Source organism: Ambystoma mexicanum, chromosome 8 (assembly GCF_040938575.1).
Source record: "Ambystoma mexicanum isolate Mex_15411 chromosome 8, UKY_AmexF1_1, whole genome shotgun sequence".
NCBI classification, from domain to species: Eukaryota; Metazoa; Chordata; class Amphibia; order Caudata; family Ambystomatidae; genus Ambystoma; species Ambystoma mexicanum.
The window spans coordinates 385,284,169-385,308,668 of NC_090929.1; the positions used below are offsets into that span (position 1 = coordinate 385,284,169).

Genomic DNA, 24,500 nt, shown 5'->3' on the forward strand with positions numbered 1-24,500 from the left:
ATACTTACATCAAGTTTGTGGTAATGTCAAGCTGGCCTAAGTACATACATCATTCAAATAGACCACAAACTAGAGCTTTAAAACAGGGAGAAAATGATTTAAGTAGTCAGACACCAACCAGTGGGGAGGAAAAACATGAAATAGATATTCTGAATACAGATAATACTGTGTCTACGTTAAGTACAAGATTGGTACCAGGAGAGTCACAACTACCTAATATACCATCTACCAAACCAAACTCCTCAGGATTGTTGTCTTTTTTAGAAATAAGAAAACAAGGAGAGGATCAAAGAAAGCTAAGGTCACAGCACAAACAGACAACCATCTAGTAATCAACATCTTGGCTCGGACTCTTACCCGGAATGAAATGGATCTCCTGAAACTAGGTCTCTCTTTTGTACCTCCACAAGGTTCTAATTTCTTTCAAGAAAGGACGAATCTCTTCAAACTAATACGGAAAATGAGGCTGAAGATATTCTCCAACCTACAACCACCACGCGAGGAGCCATCTGCAACATTTGACTATCTTGAAATTAGACCAAGAACCAGTTTTGAGCCCCAGGTCAATAACACTACCTTAAAGATTAAAGTAAGATGACATCAGATCTAAAAGTTATGAATTATAACAAGATGTCACACTACAACATATGTCAATAACAACGTAAACTCATCAAAGACTTAACAGATGACAATAGTCTGACACTCAAACCAGCTGAAAGGCGGAGCACTTGCCATAATAGATACAACATTTTATACTAATCAATACATGGAACTACTGAATGACACTGACACATACATTGAGATAGATTCAGACCCGACATCCATGATAGGAATAGTCATTCAAGAAACCCTGGACAAAGCTTTAAACAATGAATAGATAAATACTAAGACCAGAGTCGGTGACTGGGCAAGATTAAAGCTCCCGGAAAAACAAATATATCTGGAGATACTGACCAACTGTTAAGCTTGTAAGATCTGAAAACACAGTGCACAGAGAAAAACGAGCGAGGATAAAAACAGAGGAATAAAGAAATTATCTTCCTAACACGCTGAATAATATAAGAAGATTACTAAAATGCTGATGCGGCTTATTCCAACTGAACAAGACAAGAAGAAATGATAGAAATTTTGAATGTGGAAGAAAATCAACATGCATAAATGAGTATGGCAGTCTTCCAACACATAAAAGAAGTCATCCTCTTTTGTTTAAGAGAAAAAAAAAACTTCCAATCTGACTAAGGGTATAAAGCAGTGACTTTTTCGAATTTACCTACGGGTTTCTGGGTATACTTTGTTAACCTAAAGAATTAAACCTGTCCTGAAGATGGCTAAAATAAGAAAGAAGAGACACTATGGATAGTGTCTAATGATTTTTTGTGCCGAAACATATGTAGACAATCCAATAGATAGCAATAGAAATCCTAACATATGAGAGAAGATAACAGCTGGCTCTCTGTTTAGTTACTGGTGTACAAGAACAGCCTAATTGACAAAATACTGGTGAAAACATCAAAATCGTCAAAAACTGTGTGCATATATATTTTATGTCATGTACTAACCCCACGATCTGGTAAAATATCGAATTGTACAAGTTATTGAATTTTTTTTTTTTATGTCGATGTGCCTTGTGGAAAGTGCACAGAATGTCTTAAATTGCTATTATTTATGAAGTATTAATTTTTGAATAAACTTTGTTCTAAATTAGTACACTTTTTCTACAGACATGATAAATGTGTTGTGACTAAATTAGCAAACAGCACGATTTTGAAAGACTGCCGGATATACAGTGGATTGAGAAAGAGGTAGTTGGGCTTAGTTTAATTGTGTTCTGCTCTCCTTCCCTTGTAAATCCGACCCCTCTCCAACATAAAATTGGGAAACACCCATATGATACCACTATCTATTGAAGGACTTTTCAAATACTCCAGTTTTCTATGGCCTACCGAAGATTCATAAAAATCTTTATCACTCACCTCTAAGACCGAAAGTTACTGGAACTGACAGCATCTTTGACCCCTTGGCTATTTACCTAGACAAAATTCCTCAACCAATTGTTCAACACACCTCAACCTATTTACGTGATACATGATATTTCCTGAAATATATTAAAGATTTGGGACAACTACCATTTAACTGTACTCTTATATGATGTGATATGATATGATATGTGTTTCTAGGCGCGACAAGACAAGAAGGGGGGACATAGGGAGGACAAAACACTGATTTTACTAGGCCTTGTTTCATTTAAATTGTGCAAGTGTGGGGAGGAGGGTGGTGGAGAAGTGCCGGGGGGGGGAGTGCAGGTAGCTCAAAGAGTGCTGCCGGAGGGTGGCTCATAAGTGCAGAGAGACAAGAGACTGTGGGGTTGCAGATATAGATCCTTAAGTGCTGGAGGAGCCCGGAGGCAGTGCAAGGGCAACTGGACATGCAGGAGTATTGGCCCGAGTTTCAGTGGGAGGCCAGGTGAACAGTGTGCGTAGCAGTCCGGGACATCAGCAAGGTAGAGGAAGAGAGAAAGCGGAAGCGAAAAGGAAGGTCTTGAGTTGCTTCCGGAACTGGAGGTGGTTCTGCTCAAGTTTGAGAGAGGCAGGCAGGCTGTTCCCGAGGGAGGCTCCAGCAGAGGAAAGTGATCTAGTCCCCACTCTCTGCTTAGAGAAGTGTCTGACCCTCAGAGAATTGGAGGTGGATGAGCAGAGGGCTCGATAAGGAAGATGTTTACGAAGAGAAAGTGCAGTCCAAGGCCCCAGAAAGCCTTGCAGACGATGTAAGGGTCTTGAACTTGATCTTTGCAGCCAGAGGGAACCAGTGGAGAGATTCCAGAGCTGGAGAGATGTGACCCCTGGGCTCGAGGCCAAAGACAAGTCTTGGAGTCCTGTTCTGGATAAGTTGTAAAGATCGAAGAGTAGAGACAGGCAGATTGTCTCGGGAGGATAGCTCAGGGGCAATTCCCTTGCCTTGGAAACAAGATGACGCGGAGCAACAAAGGTTCAATCCCCGGGTCCGAACTTAGAAACCTTTGGGTAATAAGCGCATTATAAATGACCAATCAGAATCATTTAGAAAGAAGCTGTTGCAATAGTCAAACATAGAGAGGACCTGGGCTCTAGAGACAGTGAGCTTCTGGGGGAAAGTGAGAAAAGGCAAAATACCTCTGAGGAGGTGTAGCCGATAGTGTGACTCCTTAGAGTCATCAGAGATGTGAGGAGAGAAGGAGAGGGTGGAGTCGAAGATGACACCAAGATTCTTAGCCTCACAGGAATGAGCAGGAAGAGGACCTAGAGTGGGCGGCGAGAAAGAGAAATGAAAAGAAGGAGCAGGTGTCCCGATGATGAGGTCTTACTGGTATTAAGGCAGATATCATTGGCAGCACACCATTCCGGAATTGCGGCCAGACAGGCTGGTATGAGAGAAGGAGCAGAGGTGGCTGATGGGAGCAGGAAGGAGAGCTGGGTGTCATCCGCATAACACTGAAAGTTAGAGCAGAATGTAGCAATGCGGTGGGCAAGAGGTGCGAGGTAGTGGTTGAAAAGCCAGGGAGAAAGATTAGAGCCCTGGGGACCATTTGACGTAAAAAGCCTCTAAACGTCAATTTGCATACTTAGGGTATCGAAGCTCTGGAATGGCCCTTTCTACGTGACGAACATTGCCAACCATCGAGGATCTTTGCACTCGAATTAGCAAAAATCATTCTACATAATAACTACTTTCGGTTTAATCAACAATTTTACCTACTGGCATTCGGAACATCAATGGGGTCAGCAATGGCCCCAGTGTACGCAAATATTTGTATGTACCACCTGGAATATAGCAGTGTGTTTACAGCATGAACAATAGATGATATTTTTGTAATATGGACCAGCGAGCTAGAAAAACTGCAGGAGTTTCTGTTTTTTCTCAATACACCTGCAGATTAAGTTTACAGTGGAAATGTGTAATCCACAGCTACTTTTTTGGATGTAGAGCTCAAAATAATCAACAATGAGATCACAAAAACTACATTTCATTAAAAAAAACAGATGTGAATAAAACTCTGCATTATCTCAGCCAACATCCAAGACATTTAAAGGACAATCGACCATATTGTAAATTTTTATGATTTCCAAGAATAATCTCAGATGAATCTACATTTGAACTGGAATCAGACAAAATGTTTGAAAGATGCCAAGACAGGGGCACCCATCCCGTACAGTCAGAACAGCAAGAGCGAAGGCAAAACTACAAACCAGGGAAAGCCTTCTGGTCCCTAAACCCAAAAGTTCTCATAGCCCTTTTCTCTACACCATGAAATTTGCTAGTCAAAGTCATCAAGTCACAAGACTACTTAAAAAGAACTGGAGACTGATTAAACATGATCCCCAATTAGATAAACTGTTTCCTGAGCCACCAATGATTGCTTACAAGAGGGGAAGAAACTTCTGTCACCAACTGGTGGAAGCCGAGAAACAAACAAATCCCCAACAACAGGTCTTACATAAACACAAGGATGGTACCTTTTGTTGCTTGAGCTGTAACGATTGTAATAACATCATGAAAGGCACAAGTATACGACACGCATGCCCAGGAATTAAAAGACTTTGCAGCATGTGACACAAGCAATATTATATACAGATTGAGCTGCCTGTGTGGTATCATCTATGTGGGCCAGACAACTAGATGCGTTAAGGACAGGTGGAATGAGCATACAAGCAACATCCGTACCCACAACAATAAGTCACCAGTAGCAAGACATATCCTTTTGAAAAGATATACGGTAGCCCAACTACATTGTGTGATCCTCGAGGTGGTGACCAAATCCCCAAGAGGTAGTAATTTCAACAAAAAATGGACTCAGTAAGAGCTAGTATGGATAGACAGGTTGGACACGTTTTATACATCAGGAATGAATGAAGAGTTCTATCTAGGGACCTTCCTCTAAGAAAGTAAGGACATTTTGGACACTGATCCTTCATTACTTGCCTTATAAACCAGCAAGTGATATATACTTCTGTGACTATATAGCCTCTACATGTCATATTGAGCTGTAAGTAATAAATATTGCTGTGAAAGAGACATGAATGAAATATATAGATTTTAATACACAGCATTGCTAGAAGATGGTGTTCTTGCTATAATAAGGCTGTATACATAACATGTTGGATATAGAAGACTCTATAATATAATGTATACTGGTTTGAATCTGTATCTTGTAAATGAGTAATCTTTAATCATTATATGAACCAAATAAGATAAAGATTCTCTTATGAATCGACTGTAGATAGTATATTGTAGACACAATACATGATGAATGGAATGCTTATTGTATTCCGTTCTTGCTCTAGAAATGAGTGATCCACTCCTATCAGAAGCATTTATGGATTCATCACAATGGGTACATACAGATTGTGAACGTGTTTTCGGCATAGTTGGGTCATGCAACTGGACCCATTTTATGATTATCAATTTATGAGATTATAGTCTCCCCTTACAGGAAGATTTATTAGACCCTTACAAGTTTAAAATTACATATCTGCTCACAACCTTATCTTACTAATTTGAGCTACTTAGGATAGACATACATACAACGACCAGAGTCACACATTACTTTAATAAAAGTTTGTTTTTCAATCTCTCTTCAGGTGAAACATTGACACAAATCTGTGTTCAATTCACACAGATATCTTTTATTTTACAATCTAACTCTGCAAACACTTATACAACCTTGTTTGAATGTGTTTCACTTTTCTCGTCATTTTGTTTACACATAGCAGCACTACGTTTTGACGTGAGGACGCAATACACTAATGCACACATCTTAAATTACGGCTGTTTTGGAAGCACTGGTTTACTCATTGTGAGAAACTGGCATTCTCTGATTCTTTTTGGACCTGTGGGTAAGTCTGCCGCTAAACAGCCGAACAAGACATATCCATTTACTTGTTAATTTATAATATATAGTTTGAAATAACTGCCTGATAGTCTAGATGCTTTCTATCACTCTAGACATCATAGCATATTTACAACATCCTGTGACCGCATCATGAACCTTAATGTATATACACCTTGAATCCTCTTGTAACTTTTGAGATTTCATTGATATGATTACAAGATTACTATCTGTGCATACACCTTAGTATATATTCTTGTATCATTCTGTACATTTTGAGATTTTTTGATATGAATACAAGACAACTATCCCTCATACCATGGGTCTTGTTTTCAGACTATTTTCTAAATACCAATTATACCATCGATCTGATTATCAAAGGAACCTTGATGACTTTCGGCATCCGAGCATTGACCGATAAACATCACAGACCACAGTGCAAGGAATGACTTGCAATGACTAGAACAATGCACAATTATCTACTTACTAGAGATCTCTGTCGTACACCGTAAAATATGAATTTTGAATAACAGCTTGAGCCTTACACAAGACTGTCCTTGATCCTAGATTTTCTTTGAATATAAATTGTGCTATTCATCAGATCACGAGAGACCACATTGATGACTCCGAGAGTCCAACCACCTCAACTCAAATGTCCAAACATTGCATACTAATTTCAGAGGTATGATCTCCACTCAGCAGATTACTGCATTTTTACGTACACATTAGTTGTCCTTGACTTCTGACTATCTATCTCAACTTGACAGCTACCTATTGATTGGGGAACACTCATGAGGACCTTTTTTACCTATAAACTTCTGGGAACTAGCTTGGCTAGATTCTTTGGATTACTTGATCACCAAATGCAGGTGAATGACTATACCAAAACATGTGAGGTCTAGTATTTACTGTTAATTGAGTTATGTAATATATATAAATTGACTTTATTATGTGTTTTTTGAATTATAGATTTCTGAATTGAAGAAACTGGAACTTTGTGCAACTAATTTTCGTTACTGATGAAGGCATGATAGCCGAAACACACAGAGCTCAGCATATATATATATATTTTTTTTCTGTGATTAAAGTTCTTTGTGATATACCTGATTATCCTGTGAACTATTCTTACAAAGATATATATATATATATATATATATATATATATATCTGTCGGAATAATTGACTGAGATCAGCTAGAAGGTTTGCAGGTGGCGCGAGGGTCCTTAAGTTTAGGACTCTATTTTCTTTTCATATAATTGTCAGTCTTGTGCCAGGGCTGTGGTAACCCTCTCCTACCCCTACTTGCAGAATTAGCATAACCTCCTATGCACAGACATGAATTCATGTTATCCATTTTCTGATAAATGACAAATATAGGTGTGCACGCCTAGAGGCATTTTATATATTTTGCTAAGTACATATTAATTTAATTTATTTTCTCTTCAGTGTTTATACTTAATGTAAAGAATACAGAACACATTGCCCCTGATGAAGAGTGAAAATTGATACTCGAAACGTGTTGGGCCAGATTATACTTTGAATGTTTTTTTGTTAAAAATCTGAATAAATTACTGTTTTTCTGATAAACAGATTAATTGTCAAGTATTAATTGAGAGATTCCTGATTTTTTTGCAGTCATAGCAAAGCACAGAAATTTACTGAAATTAAGAAACAAATCTTGTAAAAATAAATAAGGTTACTAGTTGTACCCTTAAAAACTCTATACGGGCCACGGCCCTTGTTGATAGTGTGCAGGGGACGCGGGTTTCCTCAATCAGGAAACCATTTGTTCAATGATAAGTACATATGTAATCAGAGTCTGTGGGAATCCTGTGTGGCCGAATGCTCTGATGCTCTGGTTGTCCATCGGATAGGTTATCCACTCCTTTCCTCTGGTCCGTGCACTAATGTACTGGCCTACCTTCCATCCATTCTTTGCAGATGTCAATTATATTGGACTGTGCGGTGCTGCCCTTGGAGAGCTGCTGCTGCTTCTATGCAACCGGACATGTGATAAGGCTATCCTACATTGCTTCTAATTAATTTTTCACTGTGGCCTATGTATTGTTTAATGTGAGCTGGGTGGTAGTTGTTTGGATTTGTTGTTTTGATTTGATGAAATGCTTATCCTTTCGTGTCGTCACTGGCGACACAAAATGATCACATTCTGACTTAATATGGTGTAGAAACCTAATGCAACAGAATACTATTCTATATTGGCCACTGCATTTTGATTCAGTTCGGCTACAACTACTGAATTTGAAATGTGGAGTACTCAGACATTTTCTGAGCTCCTTGGCAATTGTAGAGATAATTCTTGTGATCTTCACTTATGTAAGCAATCACAAGCATGCCTGTGGCATGGTGCGAGTTAATGTTGGGTGAATGTGACCTGAGAAGTTGAGCTGTAGTTTGATTTCTCACCTAAAGTTGGGTTCTCTTTAAAAGTTGTCAGCGTCTTCATTACAGACTAACGTTACTATGCTTGGTGTTAATGTCACAGAATGCATTTTCTGAACAGCATGTTGTCATCACAGCCGAAAATGCACCATTGAGCTCTCAGTTCTGAGCTTCAGAACGTCTGGATAAGGGAGGTGTATTTTGTCGTGGTCCAATAAGGGATAAGACCTTTGTGACCATCACATTTCCGGAGGTAATGGAAGCATGTTGCAGTAATGAGAACCTCCGGTACTGTATCTATTATCGAATGTATGCATCCAGAGAACAAGTCATGACATGTTAAAACTTGTAAAGAAAAATGGTCTCTTTCGTGTACCTTTCTGGGGAATAAAAAGTTCAAAAGATGACCCAAAATAGATAACGTCTTTTGCTTTGTGGTTTAAAGGTGGCCAAATGACACACACCGACATGGTATTAAGAAACCACTTGCCTTCCAGTGGAATGAACTATAAGGTTTAAAATACTCACACTTATACGAATTGTTACATGACAGGGCCTCAAAGGAAGGATGGCTACATATGAACAAATCTGAATGCGATGATCCGCCCGTAGTACAATTCTGTTAATCCCAAAAATGAGTAGATCCTTCATTGGAGGCAAGCGCCTATCCTACCTGGTGAGCAAGGCTTGAAACAAACTTCCAAAGTCACTGAGAGAAGAGAAAAAACATCTTTCAGTTCAAGAAAATAAATATGTCTGCACTATCACACCACCTGCCAAACTAGTCGATAGCTGGCCTGCTATCATGCTCTTTAAAAACATGTCTTGTGAATATCCATGGGTTTTAGCAATATACATATAGTCTAAATATAAGCAAATAAACTCAAATGGAATATGTTCAGATTTTCAGAGTGGGCAGCAAAGGACACATCTATCTGAACAGCTGTCTCTGCATAGGTCCAAACCAACTAGAGAAATATTTAGAATGACGCGTTCTGGACTAATATATTCTGCTGGGCCTTGGTACAGTGCCTATTGTGCACCAGAAGATAACTGAGACACTTGGGGGTTGGTGGAAGGAGTGGCTGGTGCATTGGGACGAGTTTAATGACAGTATATGAGGGAATGTGGCACCAGGAAGAGGAGTCATACATGGTTTATTTATTTAATTCATTTGAATTTTAGTTTAGCCCTGGGCCTACCCAGAGGGTCTCCGAGCGCCTGACATGGTTCTAATATTGAAAGGGTGGTAGTTGAAAAAAAAAGTTACCAAATATTGTCAGGAAGGGATAGTAAGTTTAGGATAGACAATTGATAGCAGTGGAGGAGGATTGGGTTATGTGTGGGGAAACAGGTTAATGAGATTAAGACATTAGGAGGAAATTGAGTTCTTGGCAGGGGAAGGTGGCACCGGGAAGTAGATTAGGGATCTGGGCAAAGGACTGAACCGCTAACTTGCTGCCACCAATAGCCCTGCTGCGAAGCAACATGTGAGATTTACATCTGATCATAAAACTGCAAGCGGAGGCAACAAAAGTTCACACATTTTTGTAGAGTGGAGTATAGAGCACCTATGAAGTCAACCTTATCATTTTTAAATGAAATATACATCTGTTGCTGTGCCGTCTATAATTTCAGAGACACGGTTGTAGATTTGTAAAAAGGGATTGTTCAACGGGTAAACCAAATACAGAAATATAACAGTGACATTTATGAAGCCATATAATGATAGTGTGAAGAAAGGGAGCAGCTTTATTGGTTTGACTCGTTTATTTTTATGAGTACGATACATTGACCTTGCTGGAATGATGCTCATTCGGGATGTGTGATGTACCTAGAGTGCTGCTCCCAGGCTTCTTCAGGATGCCACATATTGCAATGCATATTCTGCAATATTTATCATTTCAGTGCTGCTCTATTTTGTAGGATCATTGGGACGCACCATAAAAGTAGTGTCTGGCTGTTGAAGTTTCTACAGTCACATAGCCAATGGGCATCAGATCACACAAATAGTAAGCCACAGTCAAGTGTGTCCACACATGGGTGGCAGGCAATTGAGAAGCATCGGCATTGTCTGCGTGTTAGTCTAGCTCTAGAAAGAGTAGGCTGAGGTAGCAACCATGGGTTCGAACACAATATTGATCTTACACAATTATATCTAGGAAAAGAATATGATGAGTGAGAAAACATTATTATTGGGTTTTAATATTCAGCACCAACGTGGTCACCTTTTGCTCTTCCTGAGAACTAAGTGGTTGGACATCTGTTGGAAGTGCCAAGTGCCCAACGCTCTTTGGAAGGACAGACGGTCACACATGTTTGGATTCTGAATGGAAAATCACTCCAGAGTCTAGATGCAAGAGGAGCACCTTTTGCACAGAGCATCACTTTCGCTTGTAAATGTGCAAACATGACTCCATTAGCACACCACTATAATGCTATCCTTCTCTATGCTCAAACACCGAGGGAATGCATCGGGTTACAAGGCCACGTGTCTTCGTATGACCCAAACTGTTTGGGTTTTGATTATAGGCTCAGTTCAGAGATAGCACAGTTGTCTTGCAGGGACTTGCGTTCTTGGGGACTGAGAGAACACGTCCCCACCCCTCTTTGTGCCATAGTGCATATGCATCTATAAAAGCTCATTATAGCATTGTTCAGCCTATATTGTACAAAATAGCACAACCCTAGATCAGACTGCAAGCGCACTATGCACTTCACACGACACTTACCAAGCAGAGCAACCTTTTCTCTTTTGAGACTAGCCTGTGCCTTGTATTAAGCATCTGTAGTGGGTTTGTCCTCCACAGAAGACACTGAACCCAGGCCGCAGTGTGAGCAGCGTTAGTGTCCGTTGGTCTACAAAGAGGTGAGTGAACATACAGGAAGGTTGGTACGTAGACAGGGACCCCAGACAGATCCTTGGCCAAACCACTGGCCATCCACACCCAGCCAGCCCCCAACGGTCGTTCACAGAACAATGACCGTGTCACACACACGCACATTGACCTCGCAGCAATCTGGCATCACTTGCTGACACATACATCATTGCAGCAAGACACTTAAGATCACCACAACTCTTGCTCCATTATACAAACAAACACACGGGCTTCATTACGACTCTGGCGGCAGTCGTCCCTGTAATACAGGCACGGCTACTGCCAGAGTCGCCATTATTCCGGCACCCTGGAATGGGCAATAACCGGGGTATTACAACCCCGGCGGATCCGGTAATTGCCCATTCCAGGGTGCAGGAAAATATTCTTCCCCATTCCCATTGGGAAAAGGAAGTCGGATGCACCGGCACCATTCGTGAATGGAGCCGGTGCATCTGACATGCTCTGCTCACAGATGCCTTTGCAGCTGCCAGGTCAGACCTGGCGGAATGAAAGGCACCCGCGAGCACAACTCGGAGTTTGCCGGTCCGGATACAACGGTACTGGCATGCTTACCGGTACCGTTGTGTCCGGACCGGTAACCTCGTAATGAGGCCCATAGGTAGGAGGTAGCCTTGCCGTTAAAACCGGCAAGGCTACATCCCAGCCAGCAAGAAAATCCGGCACCCACGAATGGGCAATTACCGGGGTATTTCGGCCCCGCCAGACCCGGTAATTGCCCTTTCGCGGGTGCCTGGGCTGGTAGATCCACATTCCCATAGTGGGAAGGGGGATGCCTCTAGCACCGGCACAGTTTGTTACCGTGCCGGTGCAACAGGCTTGCTGTGCTCGTGGGTGCCTTTCATTCCCCCATGTCAGACCTGGCAGAATAAAAGGCAGCCGCGGGCCCAACTAGGAGTTTGCCGGTCCGGATACAATGGATACCATTGTATCCGGACCGGCAAACTCGTAATGAGGCGAGTCTTTTAAGAATAGCTGGGCTTTGTTCTTCATACTGGGAGGCGGTGAGAAGAATCCAGACTGGGGCTGAATGAGAGAGCTTATGATGTATGAGTGGCTGGCTGGTGTGCATGTCAATAAGCGAGTGTGTTGTATATGAGTGGTAATGTGAATGAGCCAGTGAATGCTATGCGAATGTGTGTGTGAATTAGCAAGTGATCGTGTGTGGGTTTGCGTTTCTGCTGGCCCAAAAAGTGTTGATTTTGGTGGCATGGGTGAGGGTGGTGGGGCGGATTAGAAATCAATATGGCATGGCATTTAATAGTGGGCATCTATGATAAAACAAGCGTGATAAGTGTTATTAAGTGGCTAGACTGGCATTTTGGTGCAGCCAGCCCAGCTATACTGTCTTACTGTGGCATGCATTTTATACTGGGCATCTATGATAAAGCACTTACTTTGAGGAAGAATGAATTAAGGTATAAAATATATAATGAAAAAGGAAAGGTTTTGGGCAAGCATAGCAGCTCGACCGAGAAAGGATATCGTTTGCGCCTTGAAGTAGTACACATCTTCAGGGAAAGCAGATTAAATTGTTAGCTAGAGTATGCTGGGAAAGGAAATGTTTTAGCACATTAGGGCACTTAACACTGTGGGGTCTGCTAATAACTCTTGGAAGAAGACGTCAACGTGAATTGTAGGTGTATTTTCGCTGGTGTTTAATCAGCTGTTTATTTTCTAAAAAGGCAATTAGGGAACCCTGAAGGAACTACAAAATAAAAAAATAAAAAATAAAAAAATCAACTCTGATGAGGACGTTGAGGATTCCAATATGGGATTTAGAGCATCAAAATGTGGTGCCATCGGCAGCATAATGTTGTTTTCTAGTTCATACATGGGACTCGGCACCTCAGCTGAACTCCCACCATTTCTCTGCTTACTTTGGGAGACTGCTTCCCCTCGTTCAGACCATGGTTATGTCCTGTCTCCTGGTGTTTCAATTGCCTTGTATTTCTGTGTATATGGGGAAATGGGAAAACCTGTAAAAACACGTGAAGCAATACACCTGGAAAAGCTTCATCCGGGTACAGGTAGTATGAATATCTGTGGCCTATGTGGCTAATACATTGCTCACCTGAGGTTATTTACAAGAATGTAAACTTTTCTGAAAAAACAGTATTGGATCCAATTAGTGAACGCAGTCGTCCTGTCAAGCATCAACTACTTACATTAAACACCCTACAGATAGTGTATCGTATGGGCCAGTGCTGGCTGGGCCACATTGCCCCTCACCCGGACCCCGGTAATACAAGTGTACTCTTTGTCGCCAGCTACCTCAATGGTATTAGCCGATTGACTCCTAAATGTATTAGCAAGGGGCTATTTACATACCAACAGTGCATGAAATCAGGCAGTGAATTGTAGCTGCATTTACTACCTTTTATAATAAAAGAAGAATAGGTGAAAGAGGCTTTCCAGTTCACACCTGCCTCTTAGGAAATGTAGCCGTAATTACTCTGAAATTCTGAAAAGCCATGAACACGTAGCTTTTCTCCTTACAACAGAATCGTGTCGAGTAGCCCAGGATGCAGTATTTTAGTGCTAAGATTGTAGAGCAGAACATAACATCTTGGCAAACAGAAACTATGGCACTGAGGATAGAGACACGCACTTATGGTGTGCTGCATTGATTCTTCTACCGATTGTCCAAGTGTTCTTTAGTGTACACATTGTTTTAGGATTGGCAAACAATGCACGTGACCACCAGTAGCAGGTTTTAGGTGCAACTGTGTCAGCAGTGTCTGGAGATTAGTTTACTATTTCCTGTATGAGCCAGAACATTGGGCCCTGGATTAGAAGGTGCAATCCCTGCAGCAAGGTGACCACTCCCAATCTACCATGCACCAATGCACATTTCTCTCCTACTGTCGCCCCCTTAACACTGACATGAAAGTGGTTCTGTGCAGCTCCACTGCTGCTTGCCATGCTCTGAAACACCACTCACCTCCCCTACCACTGCATGACGCCAGAGCTGGCAGAAGCCAGATAGCTACCTGATCAGGCAGGCTATTTGCTGTACTGGAGTACCACCAGTATTCACAGAATTAAGAATCAACACCAGTGTACCTATGATATACAATTCTATTAAAATGTATTTCGACAATCAACAACAACCACTAGCTGAAAGACTGCCGCACGCCCATCTTTATATGGCTTTAAAGGGCTTGGCTCAAGCTAAATGTGACTTCTCCTTTACAGCACCCATCACCAAATAATAGATCAAGACAGCATGGCAACATCTCTGCCTTTTACTCAGACTTTGACCAAGTTCCTTGTCCAAGTCCTGTGCTTCCTATTTGGGCGAGTCAACGCAGAACGTGATAGGATCCTCAGCTCTGCTCATTCCTCCGTTAAACTACATCCTGCATGCAGTTTCATCAAAGATCTTAAGAAATATCTCTACATTACCTAACCTTTATGATTCTACGCTGGATACTCACCAATGCCTACATCAACCTCGAGACTAGCTGTGCCACCTACAAACGAGCAATGGACTAATGGGAGCTCTGCCTAATTCTAATACAAACCCTCTCAGAAGGACTTTGCAACAGAATATGTCTGCTAGACCATAGATCAGTGTGGTGAAATGGAGGGCTGTTGGGGTCTTCGGGGTCTGGGGCTGAAGTGAGGCCCTGTGGACTGTGAGCCGTCCGAGATGTTAAGGGGTGTCTGTTGGACCCTTCCTTTGTTTCTAGTCCACGCGCCACTGTTTCACGTTGGACTGCTCCTGGACAAGTATATACTGTAATTCATCAGTGTGTCTTTCTGCTGTGCAGGTCTTAAGGAGGTTAAAAATAAGGCCAGTCTGGCGGAGGGGAATTGAATATGGAAGAGCTCTGCAGGGTTGTGAAGGTAGGATGCCGATATTAGAAAGATAGGCCTTGATCTCATCGGTAAAAGCCTTATTGTCATACAATGAGCAGAATGGATACACCCAGCCTGGTGGCCGGACCTTAGTGAACAAAAGAGTCATTTTCAGATTAAACCACAAAGAAAGACCTCCCCGCAATCCCCGGTATATAGGAATGTCTGCAATCTGCAGCAAATCCCTTAACATGGAAGAGGCCCTTTGCGATGTCCTTTGATCCATGCGTACTACCCCGAGGAAATGGGAATGGGATGAGGGAGGCCTAGTCTCCAGTGGAGCTGTAGACATGCTGGAGCATGTGTCAGGTGCCACCATTGCTCTGGGATATAATTCCGAGTCTGGTGATCGGGTAATACTGGTCTTCAAATTTTCTAGGGTTGAGAGGTCATAGATGGCATATAAGACTCTCAGCAAAACAAAGAAATGGGTGCGGTGAATGTCAGGGAGTTAGACGTTGTGGTAGCAGTGATATGATAGACTATTTATAATGCGCTTAATACCATGAGGTTTCTAAGCGCGGACCCGGGGATCGAACCTGTGTTGTTCCGTGTTGTCTTGCTTCCAAGGTGAGCACGTTGGCGCTGAGATATCCTCCCGAGAGGCTCTGCTAGGTTCCTGCTATCGGCTACAGCAGTAAAGATGGCTAGAACGCAAGTCTGTTTTATTTGATTACTCGACCAGCCCCACTCCTGGCGTGGGTATGTCGCAGCATGCCTCAGATGCCAGTGGGGCTGAGGGATATCATTTCCAGCCTGGTGATCCACTAATACCTGTTTTCAAGATTTCAAGAGTAGATGCCAAATTAGGCTCCACCAGTACACTGAGGTACAGATGCACCCAAAGTCAGGAAGCCATATAGTATGGCAGTAGTGATGGCTCTGCTCTCTTACTGGTAGCAGGTGTAGTTAAAAAGATAGCTAGTTCCCAAGACCGTCTTTGTTGTTCACAGGGCACAGCCCCGGTTGCTGTGTTGGCATTCCGGAGCATGTGTTCCGGACTAAGGATGCTGGGGGGGAGTGCAGTTTCCATTCTGGTGTACGATTGGGAAATTCCAGTCTTCAGGTGTATTGAGTCTGGGGGATCACTGATGGTAAGAGATTGATCCTTACTATTCCAGCTAAATCCCGTAGAGCTATGGCATTGATCTTGCACTGCATCCTGGCAAAACTGAGTAAACGACTAAAATCTCTTTTGCCGACTTATTAATGGCAGTTGATCCTTGGCCACACATGGTGTGAGATGTGGATTCCACAGATCTTTATGCAAAATTTCGATCTCTGCCACCTTTGATATATATGATGATTCCTCCTCAGTGTTTAGACACTGCTACCACTTTTATTAGAAAACATGGCAGGGAGGATAGCTCAGGGCCAATGTGTTTGTCTTGGAAACAAGACGTGGAGAACAATACAGGTTTGAGTCCCGGTCCAGCGCTTAGAGACTGGTCTCCTGTAAAATAACCTGTTTAAAAAAAATGATTCAATCAATGATACCAGGCTTAAATGTGCACCAGTGAAGTCAGGTGTCTGCAATATGCAGCTCTTCAGATGTTCTGGACTACAACTCCTAGACTATGCTGGCTAGGCCTGATGGAAGGTGTAGTCCAAAAGATATGTAGAGCCAATGGTTGCAGATCCCTAGGTTAAATCAATAGGTTGTAATCACAACATGTTGTTCACTAAGGGTCCAGGGACATCAGATCTACAGTGCTTATGATTAAGTGATTCCAGCTAGGCAAAACACAATTATTGATACAGACTTATATGTAGCCGTACCATAGGGCTGTTGCAGAAATCGTTTGCAGCCAATGAAATCTGTACTTGGAGAAAGATTTCAGGTGTCTACTGTGAGAGTACTGTGTGACCGAAAGTGAGCCACGGTAAAATTGGGCCTAAATGTTTCAGACCTATCCCTTCAAATTAATCGGTGGAAAATATAGTCCATTTGTATTGTGAGACCTGTAATAAAGGCACTGCGGCATTGGAGAACATACACATGGCTTTCCTAACTAGGGATGTCCAAAAAAACAACAGTAAGCCTTTTTAAGGTAACCAGTTAAATGAGTCCCACTTGCCAAAGGTGGGAAAGATTATCATAGCAAAAGAAGAAGCTGTTCAAAGGTTGGGGAACAACTACACACCCTGAGGAGCAACGCGCACTTGGATCAGCTGAGGAACCCTTAGATCTTACTGTTCCACAAGGAGATGGAAAACCGACCAGAGAGCAAAAGATCCCACCAACAGGGAGAAGCTCAGGGATTAATAGAATGTTTCAGATCTCAAAGACCCTAACTGACACAATCAGGGTGGGGGAGATTAGAGGTCATTGGAGAGCAATACCTCATTGATCTAACCAGACACCAGTAAACCCATATGTTCACCAGCTGTCCTTAGATCTAAAATCCCTGCCAAGTCCAACAGCCATTATAGACAGGCCCAAGACAAATGCTTTGGCAAAGCCACCTCTATATAAAAAACAGGATTAAGCTGAGGGAATCACAGATTCAGAGCTCGTAGGGGTGATATGTTGCCTGGACATTGCACCCTATGGACAACAAAAGTCAGTCTGGGGGGGTTTGAAGATCTTTGGCCATTAAGATGATCCTGTTTACTGAAAACCAGAGAAAACACTTAACTCTAACAGGATTTCTCCAGATCGAACACTCATAGAACTATGGGGTAAAGCCAATGTAACAGACTGGTCGAGATATCCAAGAGGCCTATGGAAGAAGCCACTAGAGCATGGACCTCATGTCTGCATTGAGGCACTACTGGGACTTGGACTCAGACTTGAAGACTGCTTGCTTATTATATATGCCACCAGCCGACACTCTCGGAAAATACCATCTGCCAGTTCAAATTGGTAAGGCTATAATCAAGCTATTATCGATTCTCAGAGTAGAAAAATCCACTTTTGGGCCAGTTTGTTTCCTTTGCCCCCAACACAGATTGAGAAGCAAATACCTATTAGCTTTGCTGAGGCCCACAACGTGTTCTATGTATTCCAACCGATTTTGCTCCAGTAAAACCACAAAACTCCTTCAGTGAAGTTGGTGGCCATCTCTATCCTCCCAGGTATCCTATTATTAGGGACATACTTTGTAGAATTCAACACATGATTTAATCAGGCTCCAAGAAACTGGCAAGTATCTTGGAAAAGATGAAGATGCCAGAGTGAGCCACTAAGGTGTTATATATGTCAGGGTCTTAACCATCTTCGCTAGATGTTGGCGGGAGAGAATCCACGCTTGAGTTGGGGCCTAAGGTTTGGGAGGAACCTTGCTTCTCAGCACCAGTGATATTTTGGGTTTCATGTTGTGATCGTGATGGCCCTTGTGAAGCGAGTGGGGACCTCTGAGTTATATGATAGGTCGTCTAGCCAGGGCCCTCATAGATGCAGCACTTCTTATTTCTTGGATTTGTGTTGGAGGTGCAGAGCTACTCACCCTTCTCATGACTAGATGCTTTCTGTCGAGGATGCCCCAAAAGGACACAGCTTACATAGCAGAGTGGCATGTTTCACATTCACCTTCCTATCAACTTCAAAATAGCGAACCAGCCATTTAGGCCATCAGCACTTCCACACCACTGCTAGCTGCATGCAATTACCAACACTGACCTTGTCATTTGCAAATGTTGAACAAAACTATTAAAAGGATGTTGTCACCTGAGCAGAGACATAAAGGCAATCAATCCCATTGTAGGAGCAAGTGGAAACCAGGGTTATGAGAACTTTTAGCACATAATTATACCAATCAGGAGGACTGTAAAACTGCTCAATGCTCTGCAACTAGAGCTCAGACCAGCTCAGGGCCTGTAGAGGAAACCAGTGCAAACAAGTGTGGGTGAAAAAAGCAGGAGATGCAAGTCCAGAGAGCTGCTAGGAACAGACACTTTCCCTGAGTCATGGCAGGGGATCAAAAGGGGTTTGGGCAATACTTGGGAAAAATGTAGAAATAGTTTGCTGGACTAGCACTGGAGGGCAACGCTGGGTGGTGAGTTGGAATAACACAGCCTGGAAAACCCTAAGCAAGGGGTAAGGAATACTCACTTTTACAAGTGCGTTGTGAGGTATTGTTACTGACCCACTCAAGGGCGAACCGAGACTAGAGGGTGAGAGTATCTAGACCTGACAATTACCTTAATTTTGCGGGAATAAATCCTCACTGGTCCGAGACTGGCAACAAGTGAGGAGGATGCTACATTTCCCAGGATTTAGATGACCAAGAAGCAAGTAAGGTGCTACACACCTAGGACTGAGTGGCCCAGAAGCCAACAGTGAGTGGGCAAGAAGTGAACAGGGCACTCGATACCTAGAACAGAGAGGCAAAGAAAGGCCAGGGCACTATTTCCCCAAGACTGTAAATTTCAACCAAGAAGTGTGCTGGGCGCTATATCCCTGAGCATGTATACTAGAGAAGGGAACCCTGGGGAGGCCAGTATTTCCATAGTTAGGCTTCATAGACACTTTGAGTGGACCCATCCTGACACCCATCCTGACACCTTTAGCATAGTGAACCTAATAGTTTAGTCAAATGTTCTAGACCTATAGACATTTATCCCCACCCCATCCTGGCAAAATTGAATAAAGGTTTTGAAATCTGTCTTACCGAATCATGTGTGTTCTGTTGATCCTTCACCACATCAAGACGTGCCAAAAAGAAAAGAGTAGAAGACAAGCTTTTACAAACTATGCACCCAGGATCTAAAACAGCATCCCATCACAAGACATGTTTGCTCCATGACTCCTGCACTTCAGTAAGGGGTGAAAAGCAGAGAACGTCAAGAATCCCCATGAAAGAAATGAACAATTTGTTCCACCCTGGTCCTTACCGCATACGTATTAACAATCCCAAAGCACTCCACTCCAGCTTGCAACATCTCTTGCACTGCTTATGACACTTTCTGTAGAGTAACCCGTTGCTGCCCAACTAGTTTTGCAAATAATAAATGCCAGTACATACAAATAAATAGACTAGTAGCTGTGTTTGGCTAGAATCTACGAGTATATGGGTTTAAAGAGTGGATCAGGCTGGGTGATGAAGATCCCCCACCCTTATGCACACTGACAGATCCACAGAGTCCACAACCCACTTCAGGTTTACATCACTGCCAACACTCTCTGGCATGTTGGTAAAGCACTACCGGAATTGAGGCTTTTGAGGTACACGCTCTGGTAAAGAAGGGTGTTAGCACGAGCTGAAGGTGGAAGCAGTAGGTTTACTGAATGACTTGCTGGCTTTGGAGAATTCTAAGCTAAAGTATGGTGTAAAGGTAGCGATTTTTAGGTTAGTCAGTTGTTTTTTGTTGTTGGGTTGTTGTGTGACAGACAAACAAATTACTTACCTATGGTAACGTTCTTTCTGATTGATACAACGATTTCTCCCACAAATCCCGTATTTTATAAACTCTTCCTCTGCCACAGTCTCCTCTTGAAAAATGTTGGATGTTTTGATGTTCCTTGGAGCTGGCTTGTGCCGGAAGTGATATCATCTCTGTGTATACTTGAGCCACTGGTCCCATTCCCCCTCAGTTCTGTCCTTTGATCTTCAGCACTCACAAGGAATCTCAGAGCTGGCATTTCTAAAAGTGTTTTGAAGGAACATGTAAAATATCCAACTGAGGACTGAAATTGGTGGGGCAGGTAGTAGGGTGATGAGTAATCTGTGGGAGGAATCATCCTATCTATCAGAATAAACACTAACATAGGTAATATGCTCTTCTCATAGATAGATTCCTCCCACAGATTCCTTTGTTTATAAAATTGTATGCAAGTCATACCACAAACAGGACTGAGGATAGGGGCCAGCTAGATAAAGCAATTACCAACAGGAATTTTGGACTATTGACCTACACACTCTGGCTTCCTCTCCAGGCAGGGAGTGTGAGAGATAATGTTTTGTGAAGGTTTGCAGCAAAGCCCACGTGGCTGCCTGACAAATGTTCTGAAACTAAACACCTTTCTGGAAGGCACAAGTCACAACAGTCCTCCTATGGAGTGGGTATGCAAGCCCTCCAGTACATATTTCTCGGTCAATTAGAAACATGTTTTATGCACAGACCAATCCATTACAATGTAGTATGTTTTGTGATAGCCCTGCCCTTCTTCAGCTCAGCAAACCCAAGACAAAGTTGATTGCACAATCTGTGCTTGTTAGAGATGAAAAGGTAGAGCTTGAGAGGCCTTCGATGAGCTAAGGCACAAATTACTTAAACCTGGTAATGTTCTTTGTGGTAGAATTTCCCACCACATATTACTCATATTTGATACACAATTGACAGCTAGCATCAGAAACATTTTTCAAAGTATGGGGCATTGTCACAAAGGGCAGTGACTGAGGACAAACCTGCTGCACCAAGAAATTGTGAAGAACTGTCTTAACAAATGGGCATCCACTGCTGATTAGGAATCCAAACAATAATGCGTTGCAAACATATGAAGCTACAACCAAGTCACCACCTGGCAAATATCTAAGGCTGCCATCCCCTTTTTCAGTGGTTCACAGCCCTTCAGGCATTCCCTTGCCTGCTAAAGCATAACACTCAGCGATGTAAAAATTATCCACCTGGAAATTGTCTGTTTAGAGACTTCCAATCCTTGCCTGCCCCTGAAAAACCAATGAACAATTGGTCGTCTTTATGACCTTCTTTACTCCGGGCTACATAGAAGCTTAACACACCCTCTGCTTTCTGACCGGCCAGTGAAACCTTGCATCCTCCTTGGAAGGATGTGTTGAAGGATAAAACAATAGGCAGTTAATCATTTGGTTCAGATGGAACTCAGAAACGATCTGGGGCAGGTCGACGATGAAGATTGACAGCTTCAACCAACAGTGCCCACAGCGCAATGACTTTTCTAGCTGAGGTGATAGCCCCCAAAGAAATTCCTTGGAGCAGAACAGCTGGCTGTTGACAATGGAAGGAAACAGGTCCACTTGAGGGGTAACTTAGAGGTTCAAGATTTTCTCAAGTACCTCTTGGCATAACTCACACTTGTGGGAAGCCAAGACCTGCCTGCTCAGGGTATATGCCACTGCAGTCTCCATTCAAGCAGATGGGCTGCCAACACAGAAATTATGTACTCCATGGCCAACCAAACCAAAGCTACATTGCTTCCCTATGCAGGGGCAGCACTGTACACCCCCTCTCTTATTGAGGTAATGCATGCCACCGTCCTGTCATCAGGTTCATGACACCTCTCCCCTAGACTGAAGGAACCGAGGATATCAGTGCAAGCCTGATCATCTGCAGCTCCAACAGATTGGTGTGCAATATTCACTGTGCCAAGGTCAAGAGCCTGCTCACCATGAGCTTGCACAGATGAGCACCTCAGCATTTAAAAATGGTGTCAATGATCCAAGCAATTCGTGGCCACCGTTGCCAAAATAACCCCTGCCATCCAGTTGTTTCAGCGGGCCACTAAATGAGATGCTGTCGTACTGTGTCGAGTTCCGGAGAAGGGATGTCATGTTGGCCAAGAACTGAGAAAAATGAGAACACAGAAGCTATTGTAGAGATCTCCTTCTTAGATGAGCCTCTGACAGCAGGAAAGTGCAGGAAGCCATTGGGCCCAGAAGGCAAAGGAAGGTTTAGGCTGGCAAGAACTGGCTCATCTGGAATCTTCTGACCACATGAAAGATATGCTTCAGTTTAAAGTCCCAGTTTAAAATCACGGGCAGCGTCAGAGGACACACATTTGGGGCTTGGTTGTAATTTACTGCCCGCTCTCACCCTTCTTACCGTGATTTTACAGAGTCTTCTATTTCCTCCTACAAAGGTTTCCGTTCCATTCCAGACCCTGTCCAGAGCAAAGGTCTATGACTGCTTCCATGAATTTGTGCTGCTGGGATGCTGGGATGGTGCCATCTGTCACATCTGGAAGTTGAGGGAGAAGCCCAAACTACATAGGAGCAGGCAAGGGTGGCACAGATGAGACAATGCCTCTTCTAGGGAACAATCTGTGATGAGGCCATTGTCCAGGTAGGGAAAGAAATACATCCTCTCTCTCATGAATGAGCCAACATGTGTTTGGTGAAGTCCCTCAGGGAAGAGGTCTAGCTTGAGGGCAGAGCTTGGAATTGGTAATGAGTGCTGCCTATCACAAACCTCTGGTACTTCATAGATAGGCAACCAACCAGTTCAACAAGGTTCGGTGAGGCGTGCAACTGAAGCGCGGCTGCATTTTTCAAATATTTCACATGCCAATCCATAGCATTTATCGCACCTAACCATAAGACCTGCTGTTGGCCGCCACACAGCGCCACCTCTGTAACAGACTGGCTGATGTCAATTTAAGCATTCACTTCCCCCGACCCGAAGATCCGCTGTCGCTACAGCCACAGGAGGGTTTCTCCAGTCTTCCTCGAACCGACCTGACCTCCACTTAACATTAAGTGGGTTGACATTAAGTATCTACCCCCACCCATGAGAGAGTCCTACTTGCTGCTTCTTGGGCGCAATTTGGTGAACCACCCTAAAGCCCAATTTAAAGCTGAAGTTGTTATTGCTATCTCCTACTTCGCCTTATGTACAAGCTAGTGTCCTGGTGACAGCGTGGGCTGCATTTCAGACTCCGCGCATGATATTTCCATCTCACCGGCCATCTTGTTACCTTTACTTACCATTCAGGTTTGGCAACTGAGGACCTATTAAGAAGTCCTAGCTTATTCACGAAGCGGTCTGCCCCCCACAAGAACCCTCCAAGGTTGCTTTGACGTCTCCCTATGCTTCTGGAGTTTTGGAGAAGGATTTCGCTCCCTAATCTTTCTCCTGATGAATGTTCTTTATTAACTTATTACGAACAGAAACATGTTGCGACACTTCTGCTCTGATGTGAACAGAGCGAACACAGATTTGAAGATTGTAATTAAGTTAATAATTGTATGCAATGAATGAAATGAATTGTTACACTGAAGATACATTTTTGTTATACAAATCATCTATTGATTCTGATGTTTTCCTATGTTATTAGTTTTTAGACTCATTGTTTGTGTTAGCAAGAATTAATGCTCACTATTATGTATCTATTTAATACTGTTTTATCCATTGTTTCATGATTAAACTTTATTTTCTGCACCAAGAGTACCACTCTTGGTTATCTGATCCTAGCTCCCTGTTACCTTTTACTCTATCTCCTTTATTATATATAAGCTTTTGAAATAGTAACAGTGAGAGATTATTCCAGAACCGGAATGCCTTTTGTGGCTAGGCAGAAGCAACTTACTCAAGAAATTTTTGCTGTGAGAAGAAACCCATTCCAATAGGATTCAGGCATGTGATACATTAGCTGCTTACTGCAGCAACCCTGTTATATAGTCCTGATGTAGGGCAATGGTAATCAAACAAGCTGCTTAATTTTTGGCCTTTTGCTCTAACTTATAGATTATTGCTCAGGAGCACTAACAACACGGAATTAAAACAAGCCAGGCTTGGCTTCACCAAGACCAGGAGAAGCACGTTCATGTCATGTTGCA

At 42.8% G+C, this 24,500-nt stretch overlaps 1 protein-coding gene across 13 annotated transcripts in view; it reads right to left on the reverse strand.

Annotated features, from left to right (window-relative positions):
• Positions 1-24,500, reverse strand: part of GRIN1 (glutamate ionotropic receptor NMDA type subunit 1) — a 1,139,664-nt gene that overhangs the window by 45,306 nt on the left and 1,069,858 nt on the right. For 6 of the 13 annotated variants that reach the window (XR_011268541.1, XR_011268542.1, XM_069609855.1 and 3 more), the window contains one exon: positions 19,638-19,661. The exons of 4 other annotated variants lie outside the window; for them this stretch is intronic. Coding sequence is in view for 5 of the 9 variants with exons in the window: in XM_069609855.1 (XP_069465956.1) it covers positions 19,638-19,661 (24 nt within the window). In the remaining 4 variants the exon portion in view is untranslated. Of the gene's footprint in view, positions 1-8,936; positions 8,973-19,637; positions 19,662-24,500 lie in introns of all 13 variants that reach the window. 3 more of the 13 variants (XR_011268544.1, XM_069609858.1, XM_069609862.1) reach the window with 1 other exon arrangement.